This window comes from Myodes glareolus, chromosome 5, assembly GCF_982192425.1.
Source record: "Myodes glareolus chromosome 5, mMyoGla1.1, whole genome shotgun sequence".
Lineage (NCBI taxonomy): Eukaryota > Metazoa > Chordata > Mammalia > Rodentia > Cricetidae > Myodes > Myodes glareolus.
Window position 1 is genome coordinate 97,177,532 of NC_142030.1, and position 10,822 is coordinate 97,188,353.

General features: G+C 46.4%; 1 protein-coding gene across 8 annotated transcripts in view; it reads right to left on the bottom strand.

Moving 5' to 3' along the window:
• Nucleotides 1–10,822, bottom strand: part of Mgat5 (alpha-1,6-mannosylglycoprotein 6-beta-N-acetylglucosaminyltransferase) — a 295,197-nt gene that overhangs the window by 173,268 nt on the left and 111,107 nt on the right. For all 8 annotated transcript variants that reach the window (XM_087906586.1, XM_087906583.1, XM_087906581.1 and 5 more), the window contains one exon: nucleotides 3,043–3,204. In XM_087906586.1, the coding sequence (XP_087762712.1) occupies nucleotides 3,043–3,204 (162 nt within the window). The remainder of the gene's footprint in view (nucleotides 1–3,042; nucleotides 3,205–10,822) is intronic.

Consider the following 10,822-nt stretch of genomic DNA (forward strand, 5'->3'; position numbering starts at 1 on the left):
TAGACTGGTCCCAAACTTGGACAGCAAAAGGCCATAAGGTTCTACATCAGGGAGAGTGATGTCATCAAAGTCTCTCCAGGCCCTTCGGTTACATGGTTGACCATGACACAACAGACTTAAAAACAGAAAACACCATGCTGGGAGCTTAGAAAATGGCTCAGTAGGTAAAGTGCTTGCCCCATGGCCATGAAGACTTGAGTAAACACATAAAAATGTACCTATAACCCCAGAACTGGGAAGGTAAGGGCAGGCGGGATCTTGGGGCCAGCCTGGCCAGCCTAATCAGTGATCTCTAGGCCAGGAAGAGACCCTGCCTCAAAAGAGAAAGCTGAAAGCAATTGAGGAAGACATCCAATGTTGACTTCCAACATCCACATGCATGCAGAAGAGTAAGAGGCACAGTACAAACAACTGTAAACATGAGTGCACACACACACACACACACACACACACACACACACACACACACAGAGCCCTATCTTCCAAATCAGATCACCTAACACCATGATGAAGTCAGACAGGAGTGGGCACTGCAACCAGAGCCTGCACAGGCACAGCGCCCACTCATTAATAAGCGTCTCCCCACAGCAGGAGGTTTCCTTGTCTAATTACAGAAGCTGCTGGAAATGGCAAGAAAGACAGGATTTATAGCCTAGGTGACACTGTCTCTGTGTTGTAATTAAAAGTTATTTTTAACATTTTGGTGAGATACGAAGATTACTAGAAATAGTGTTTGTGAATTAAACCTTGCTAAGGGGCAAAAGGCCATAAGTAAAAGGTAATTCACCCAGTTCACACAATGGGAAAGTAACTGATTTGACTTTGAGAGGCAGGAAAGGAAGAGAAAAATCTCTCCTACTTTCGGGTTGCTGAGTCGTCACAAGAGAGGAGAGAGAGAAAGCAGCTAGGGTGTGTGCGAAACCAGGCTGCCTTTACTGATCTATTTGTTTGTTGATCACAACCTGCCGGTGTAGCCCAGAACTGACTGTGTAGCTGTGGATGACCCTGGATTACTGATCAGACTGCTTCCACCTCCAAACACAAGCACGGAGAGTACAGTGCCCACTGCCACTCCCTTCTTCAGGCAGCGCTGGGACCCAGGGCTCTGTGTCTGAAAGGCAAGCACTCTGCCAATGGAGCTATATCCCTAGTCCCTTAAAACTTGATCTTTAAAAATTCAAAAGTAACATGGCTACTTAACTTCATCTTTCAAATAGTGTGTGTGTGGGGGGGGGTGCATTTTGCCTGCATGTATGTCTGTGTGCACCATGTGTGTGCCTGATGCTTGAGATGTCCATAAGAAGGCATCATGCCCCCTCAGAATTGCAGTTATAGGCAGTTGAGAGCCATATGGGTGCTGGGAACGAAACCCAGGACTCTAGAAGCACAAGAAGTGCTCTTAACAGCTGAGCTGTTATCTTCTAATCACAGCTAGGGGATACAACATACCAGAAGCCTGGACAGCTGTTCACAACCACCTCTCCAAAGTGCCTCACCTCCAGCCCTACACCTGAGACTATGGTCATCCTGCCAAGAGGAACTGGGACTCACGCACACACAGGCTCAGGGTGGACTTCAAGGTTCTGTGAGGCAATGGCAGACTCAGACTCAAGGCAAAGTGTGGGCAACGGCCTTTGGTATAAGACTTAGGTTTTCCTTTCGATCATTTCCCTTCCCTTCCAGTTTTGAGAAGGGGCCAGGCAAGATGCATCCCTGTGGAAATCATGTGAAAGTGTCCACCTGGCATTCCATAACACACAGAGGCATTGTGTACAGCGGCAACCCTGCCTTAGCAAGAAGCTACCACAGCTAGTAGCCAGGCGTCTTAAACTTCAAGGATCTGGGGGCCTCTATCACACTGGCTACCTGGTCTTCTCTCTTTCTCTCTCTCTCCCTCTCCCCCCTCTTTTGTCTTGATTTTTTTGTTTTTGTTTCTGTTTGGTTTTGAAAGACAGAGTTTCTCTGTGTAGCTTTGGAGCCTGTACCACTCTGTAGAACAGGGGCTGGCCTCGAACTCACAGAGTTCCGTCAGCCTCTGCCTCCCAAGAGCTGGGATTAAAAGTGTGTACCACCACTGCCAGGCTATTTTTATTTCTTGAGACAGGGTCTCACGTAGCCCAGGCTGGCTTCAAACTCACTATGCCACAGAGGATGACTTCAAATTCCTGATCCCCCTGCTTCTGGGATCTGTACTCAGAGTACAGGTTAGCACCACCACACCTGAACAGGGGACTGAACCCAGGGCCTTGTCCATGGTAAGTAGGCACCCTACCAGCTGAGCCACACTCCAGCCCCTAAATTCCCTCTTTCTTCCTCTCTTATGACCTTGGGGACCCAATCATGACACTCATCCTCCACTTATGGGCAGGGAGTTCTCCTTGCTTGCCAGAGTAACATCTGTATAATAAGAAATTATTTTGCATTCTTCCATTTTTTTCCATTTTTCATATGAATTTAATCATTCATTTATATTTGCCTGCAGCCACGGACAGCTTACTTCACACTCTGTGTTAAGGAAGATAGAGCAGTACTGTCTTACCTTCTGTTAAAATTCCTCAGCTTTGGCAGTTGCTGTTTTAGCTTCCTGAGAGATTCTCCCAGGACAGCCTCAAATTCCCTGTACAGACGAGGATGACCCTGAACTCCTTAATAAACTCCCACACAAAGTGCTGGGATTACAGGACCGCATTGCCACATCCTAAGAACTAGCAGACTTTTGCAGCTGCCCGGATCTGGGCAGAAAAAAACTCATCCTTGGGAGCTCCTCTGATAAACTCTATATTTCACTTAATCTGGGTTCTGAATCCTATCAGTAAAAGCCAATTCTAGGAGTTCTTTATCTGCAAACGTATCAGAGAAACCACCAGGTATTCTGAGGGGACCATGAAGGCATTCCACTATCTGTTAGTCAAAAATAAACACAAGCTTGCCTTCACAACAGTCATCAAGCTTAGGGAGTATACACTGTGCCAGTAGAGCGCTGGTGCTGGGATCTCAGGCAGGGCTCAAAGCCGTGGCTGCACAAGGAATGGCCATCCTTACCTGCCACATTAATTTTGTCAAGTGAGACCAAGCTGGGGACAGCTGTGGTGGAGTTGGTGGAATTTGCTCCTGTGCCATTGACGAGATTGTCCACCTTCGACTCAAGCTTGCCAATGCGCTGCAAGATGTTATCCAGCAACACAGCCAGCGTCTTCTTCAGATCTGCAACAGGAAAGGAAGAAAACTGAAAAGCTCTGCAGGCGCGCCCAGGCATATCCACTGCGGCCGCGGGTACCTGGGATATATATGAACACAGCCCAACTCTAACTCACGGACTTCCCTAAAACATTGGAAGACATTTTTGCAGGTTTTTTTTTAGTAATATTATTGTATAGCGCTTGAGCATGAACTCCGCAGATGACAATGTAACTACAACGTAAAAAAGCTGGACAGAGGCCGGGGTATTAGCGCGAGGCATTAGCATGAGGACCTGAGTTTAGGTCCCTAGCACTTACATAAAAAGCCATGTGTGGTCATGCATGCCTGTGGCCCCCAGCACTAGGGAGTGGAAGGTATCCAGAAGACAGAGAAAACAGCTAGGGCTTACTGACTGTCAGGATGATTCTGGGTTCAGCAAGAAACCTTGTCCCAAGAGAGTAGATGGAGAAATGGAGAGAACAGAACACCCAGCATCCTTCTGTGATCTGCCCCTCCAACATATGGACATGCAACATACATACACACACACACACACACACACACACACACATACATGCACACACATACACACACATACATGCACACACATACACACACATACACACACACACACACACACACACACACACACACCAAAAAAATACAACAAAGTCTGAACATGCTCTCTCTGCCTCTCTAATATAGAAAATAAAAGTGAAATTTGGGCTGGCAGTGAAGATGGGGTACATACAAGAACCTGGGTACCCTTCCCCAGAATCACAAACAAACGACAAAACTCTCAAATGTTTCTGAAGTGGCACAAATGACCTCCCCTAAACTAGGCACATCTCAGAGACAGCAGGAACTGTCTTCAACCCCGCCAGACTCCAGCAAACAGAGCAGTCTGTGAAGAAAGCAACTCTGACAAGGAGCGAGGTTCCAGGATTCTTCCTGGACACAAGGTCCAGACAGAGAGAAGTTTGCCACGGCCCACCCTACTCACCACTGCAGGAATTCCTCCGCCACGTGGCACCGTGGCTATTTGCACACGCATATGGTGTGCAGGTGCAGCAGGCCTCAAAGCAGCTTCAGAATGAAGTTCACTACTATTTTCCGTGTCTAGCATATTTTATTATAACATCTTTTTTTCACCAAATCTTTGGCATGGGGGTCTAAGGAATTCCAGGCTGGCCTTGATATTACTATGTAGTCAACAATGGCCTTGAACTCCTGATCCTCCTGTCTCTACTGTCTCTACCATCTGAGTGCTGGGATTACAGGTATATGCCATCTTGCCTGGTTCTCTGTGGAACTGGGGGTTGAACCCAGAGCCCTGTGTGTGGCTAGGCAAGCGTCCTACCAAATGAACCACATTCTTAGCCCTCAAAGTTTTTTTTATTATTCTTCTAGGATTTCATTCATGTATACAATGCCATACGACCATATCTGCCCATATTTCCTGGTGCTCCAACTCTGTACTATCCCCCGATACAACTTTATGTCTTTCCCCTATCTCTCTCCATTCCACCCTCCCCCTTTCCTTCTTCTTCTCCCTTCCTCTCTCTGATAACCCACTGTCTAACTAGAGTTACTCATATGTGCACGGATGTAGGACAGTCTACCTACAGTGGCCATACACAATGTCAAAGGAGAATGATTCTTCCTCCTCCGGCACCTATCAGTTGACTCCTCAGTAGGGGTAGGGTTGAAAAACACCTTCCTCATCTATGCTGGACAATTTCATTTTTAAAAGAAGAGTATTTTTTGATGTGGGATTCCCCTCTGTATGCTGTGAATACCATTGGTTAATAAAGGAACTGTCTTAGGCCTGTGATAGAGTAGAGTAGAGCTAGGTGGAGAAAACTAAACTGAATGCTGGGAGAAAAAAGGGCAGAGTCAGGGAGAAGCCATAGAGCCTCTGGTGAAGACAGATGTGCTGGAACCTTGCCAGAAGGCCATGAGCCTCATGGTAAAATGTAAAATAATGAAACTGGGTTAAATTATAATGTAAAAGTTAGCCAATAAGAAGTTAGAGCTAATAGGCTAAGCAGTGTTTTAATTAATACAGTTTCTGTGTGGTTATTTTGAGAGTCTGGGCACCTGGGAAGTGAACAAGCAGCCTCCTACAACAATTCTTGTTGGTTATTGATGGTCACAGTTCCACATTCATAGCCATGCTGGAGAACCTGACATTAACTGTATTCAGATTTAGAAAAATGCTGAAATAAAAACTAGAGTAATCATTGTTCACAAATACTTCTTAAACTAGTAAGGATGTGATCATATTCTAAGGATGTGATCATACTCTAACTACTAGGGATAGTCTTTTGTGGAGCTTACACAAAAGAACAGAGTCCCTTTCTTACACATCTGACTGTTACATGTTCCACCAGGCCTCACAAAAACAAGCTCCTTGGAACAGAGCACGAATGCGTCCTGAACACTGAAGTCTATGTTCCTGGTTGTTTAGCATGAGAGCATTCTGTGTGAGCACCACACCACACCACACCACAAAACAGCAAGGAGTCCCTAACTGTGGCAAAATAATAATAATAATAATAATAATAATAATAATAATAATAATAATAATAAATTAAAATAAAAAACCTCCAGACATTGCTGGATATATTCTAGGGCCAAAATAGCCTTCATTGGAGAAACCACAGAGTCAAACAAATCTCTTGTTTTCCTAGCCATCCTCTAGGGATATTAAGAGTGTTTGAGGAAGGTTTTGCAGTCAACAATGCAAGAGTGAGAAGGGAGGCTGCATGCATGCATGGGTTGTGGCTGCATGCATGCATGGGTTGTGGCCTCCAACCATCACTGCCACTGCTACAGACACAAGAGGGTGAAGGAGCGGCTTTGTTTTCCTTCCTTCCCCAGGGAAGGAAAATGAGCTAACATGGATGAGCTCTCAGGCTGGGAACCTCCTGGGACTGTAACATGGGGTCCTAGTCAAGTTATTGGTAACATTCACGGTGAGACACATCCTAGGCAGGACACAAAACAGTCACAGAATCACTTAAGGAGATCTTCTCAGGCTGGGGAGATGGCTCAGCTGGACAAGCACTTGCTCGGGGACCTGAGTCGAGCCCCTAATACCCATGTACAAAGCTGGGCACAATGGCACATGACCATAGATGCCAACACTAGGGAAGCAGAGAGAGGTGATGTGACTCCCCGGATCTCACTGGCCAGCTCCAGGTTCAGTGAGGTACCCTGTCTCAAAAAAAAAAAAAAAATACAGTCAAGAGCCACTTAGAAAGACACATAATGTCAACCTCTGGGCCCCAACCACCTGTTACACAACCACCTGTACACACATGTACAGGATGGGGGGTGAGGAGAGGAGGAGAGAGAGAATACATAGATTTCAGAAAAGCTGGCCTCTCTAAATTCTAAAATAGGTTGTCACAAAGTCACACACTGTTAACAGAGGGAGAAGGTCACTCTTTGTGTGTGACTTTGTGACAGACAAGGTGTATGGAAAGACTTGGCAAAGGAGGAAGAGGAGCAAGGTTCCTTCCCAAACCATCCCAACACTATCAGTTCTGTCTACGCCCTTTGTCCTCCTGACTTCACCAGTTAATTCAGTGCATCCTATCAAGAGATGAGGACCGTAGCGCTAAGTCCCCTCTTCAGAACCACTGTAGACCTGCCTGCCAGCATTTCTAACGTGCAGCTTCTGAACCTACATGCCAAGCTCTCGCCTCTCATGCCTCTGCCATGTCTTCTCACTCAGTCATGCCCCAGCCAGCCCACAGAGTTGGTAATGCCACTGTGCCGTGCATCTCCACCCACCCACCTGTGAGGGCCCAAAAATGTGAGCCTAGTCCACCTTGTCTGAAGGTCAGAGAGCTTCAACTTGCTTGTGTTGCTGACAACAACTGTGGCTACACCCTGACCTAGGGTGTGGTTACTTGGTGTTTGGACATTAAGAGGGCCCATGAGGTAGATCCACTCCACCCTGACCAAAAGCCAGAGAATTCAAGCATACTTCTGCTCCTTCTTTTGGAGTAGAAGGTTTGACCTAGGGAGTGGCTGCCCTCTGGATACTTAGTCTAGGGTGGGTTCAATGCCTAAACAACAGAATGCTTTTCTCATGAATTATTGGCTTGATATCTCAAAGTACTGAAGTAAGAAAATGTTCTATTTGTCTTCTGTATTAGGTTAAGACAGTTTTTTGTCTTTCCCCCCTTTTGTATTGGGGTGTGGAAAATTAAACACAGGCGAACTCAGAAGTTAGAATTCAGGGTTGCCCTCCCAGTACTATCTTACGTCTCTGTGTTTCATCCTTATCTCTGTTTCTCTACCTAACTTTTCTATTTCTCACGCCCCTACAATGGAATATATGAGCTCACCGTAGCTAGGAGCCCGGCAAAAGACACCCCCAAAAGGTGGCCCAAGACATATGGAAGCCCCCAACACAGTGCAGCCTGTGACTTACGGCAGCCCAGTGTGACACAGCTTGTGGCATACGGCAGCCCAACATGTCTTGGCTTACAACACCACCCCACCACCCCTGAGATGATGAGGTAGAGACTACCTGATAAATCAAGAGTTTCTTGAGTTTGTCTTGTTGTTTCTGTTTCTTTAAGGCTGAGGAGACGGCTCAGTGGGTAAAGTGTGAGTTCCTAGGTTTAAAATCCAGAACCTGTGTAAAAAGAGTCAAAGATGGGTAGCTTTTTTGTTTGTTTGTTTGTTTGTTTTTAGGCTACCAGCCAGTCTAGCCTAATTGGAGAACTGCTGCAAGTTCACGGACAGGTCCTACCACAAAAGACACAGAAGAAAATAGCAGGGGAAGATAGCCAGCCTGGAGTATGTGGCCTCCACACCCACGTACACACACATGCACAGCTACACAGGCATGAAAGTGAGTTAGTAAGAACCTGGCTTGCACGTCTGCCTTCGCACTGCTACAAAGTAGAGCGAGGCCACGAAAGCACTAAAATCAAGTTACTAAAAACCACAGCACCTCCAGGCTTTTTACCGCGGAGGGCGTGTTTTCTCTCTGGTTGAGAAAAGAGAGTTCATTTCCAACAAAAGCCATACTAAGTCACAATTTCAAAGCAGTGCAAAATTTAAAATTAGTTCTAGTAGACCAGGCTGGCCTTGAACTCACAGAGATCCGTGTGCCTCTGCCTCCTGAGTGGGGGGATTTAAAGGTGCATGCCACTGCTGCCCGGCTTAAAAGGATTTTTAAAAATGGTTTGCATGTTGGTGTGCGGTTGCACAACACACATTTGGAAGTCAGAGAACAACCCCAGAGTTTTCTTCTTTATCCTTCTCTTGTACATTACATCCCTCCTCTACTCAAAGTCTCCCCTCCCTCCCAACTCCCCTCTCCTCCCAAGTCAGAAAAGGGCAGGCCTCCCAGGGACATCAACCAAGCAAGGCGTATCAATTTCAAGTTTCGAAAAGACTAGGCACCTTCCTCATATTAAGGCTGTATGAGGGAACCCAGTAAGAGGAAAAGGGTACCAAAAGCAGGCAAAAGAGTCAGGGCAGGCCCAGTTCCCATGGTTAGGAGTCCCACAAGAAGACCAGGTTACACAACTGTAACATACATGCAGAGGCCTAGGCCAAACTCATGCAGGCTCCCTGGTTGTGGGTTCCGGCCCTATGAGTCCCTGTGAGCCCAAGTTAGTTGATTCTGTGAATTTTTCTCGTGATGTCCTTGACCCCTGTGGTTCCCACAGACCTTCCCCCTCTTCCACAGGATTCCCTGAGCTCCTCCTCATGTTTGGCCGTGAGTCTGCATCTGTTTCCATCCGTGGCCGGATTAACAACTCCAGATACTGTTGCTAAGAGGCCTTCCCCACTTTCTATGTTTTGTTTGAAACAGGGTCTCTCATTGGCCTGGAACATTGCCACATATGTTAGACTAGCTGGCCAGTGAGCTCCCAGGGATCCACGTGGCTCCCCCTCCCCCTATCTCACCGCCCATGGGTTTATAGGTACAGGCTGCTAAGCCTGGCTTCCTTTATAAAATGAGTTTGAGGATTTGAACTCAGGTCCTCACACACTCAGGGAGAAGGCTTTACCAAGTGTGCCAACTCCTCGGTCCCACTTAAAGATACAATTCATGAGAAGCACACGAGCAAAGAAGATGGGGCAGATGGGGCTGAAGAGGTTGTTCTGTGGTGAAGAGCACACACTACTCTTCCAGAGCAAACCAGTTTGGTTTCCAGCATCCACACTGGGCAGCTCACAGCCACGGGTAACTCTAGCTCCAAGAGGAGCAACATTCTTGGTCCCCTCAGGTACCTACACTTATGGGCTACACATTCACACAGATACAGGTACTTGTAAACAAACACTAAACAAACAAAAAGGGGGGCGAAAGGGAGGAAGAGAGAGGCACAGAGGGAGAGAGCAGGAGAGAGGGAGGGAGAGAGAGAAAAAAGAGAGAGAGAGAGGAGCAGAGGGAGGAGAAGAGGGGGAAAGCAGGGGGACACAAAGAGGAAGGAAAGCTCAGACTCTTCTACTTTTACACGCACGCACATGCGCACACACGCACACACGCACGCACACACGCACACATGCGCGCGCGCACACACACACACACATGATGCCCAACAACTACAGCACTTAGTGAACATGCCTTATATGAGCAAATGAATACGACAGATGAACCTATTCACGAAGAACAAACAATCGTCCTCACATAAAGTAGAGCTCTCCAGGTGATAAAATTATCTCTCACCTTTTTTCTGAAAAGGCGCAAAGACTGTTACCAGCTTTGCTGCAGTGCTGAGCAGACAGCGGAATATTTGTTTGTGCTGTAGTCTTAGTGGCAATCCATTTATTAACGGACACTGCATAATGAAGAGTCATTTTGATAGAGTTTAATAAGAAAATGAGGACAGAAATATTCCTTCCAAATGACTTTAAATATTCCTTCCAAACTACTTTCATATTTATCATAGTGTTTTACAGTTGTGGTAGCAGTAAAATGTGTCCTCAGCAGGATTACAATTTCTAATTATTATATTTTATTATTAATTATATTCACTATATTTATTATTATATATTATTTTATTATAATTTCTAATTATTAATAAACTTCCAATTTTTTCTTTTACTTCAGAAGCCTTGGCAGTAAAACTTTAAGCCCGACATGACCACCAAAAGTTTCTGTGTCCCTAAAATTCGCTATGCACAAGAAGAACGAGACCGAGTAGTTGAAAACGTTTTGAACAAGTCTCTGGGGAAGGGAGCTCTGGGGCTTTTCAAGCCAGGACTTCTTGGGAGGCGCTGACATCAATTCGACCGCAGGGGAACAGGTGCCCTCGCAGCGTCTGGAAGTTTTCATCTCCAGGAAGCGGGACGGTCCACGGTAGAAAGAAGACACGACCAAGAGCAGGAAGCAAAAGGAGCTAGCATTGCTATTCCTTTGTGGGGGTTAATGTTGGCTCACCGGATCCGGGTGCTGAAGAGAGCGCAGCCATGTGCCTCCGTGAGGGGGTTGTACATTATGTTATTTGAGGTGAGTAGACGCACCCTGAAACTAGTGTCAACAAGGACTCTCAGAAGTGACAGAGGCTCTGCTAGTAGAGTAGAGTCCTCGAGTGTATGACCCAGATCCTCAGGAGAGGATGGCAAACCATGATTTCTCTCACCAAACCTCTCAGCACTCGAG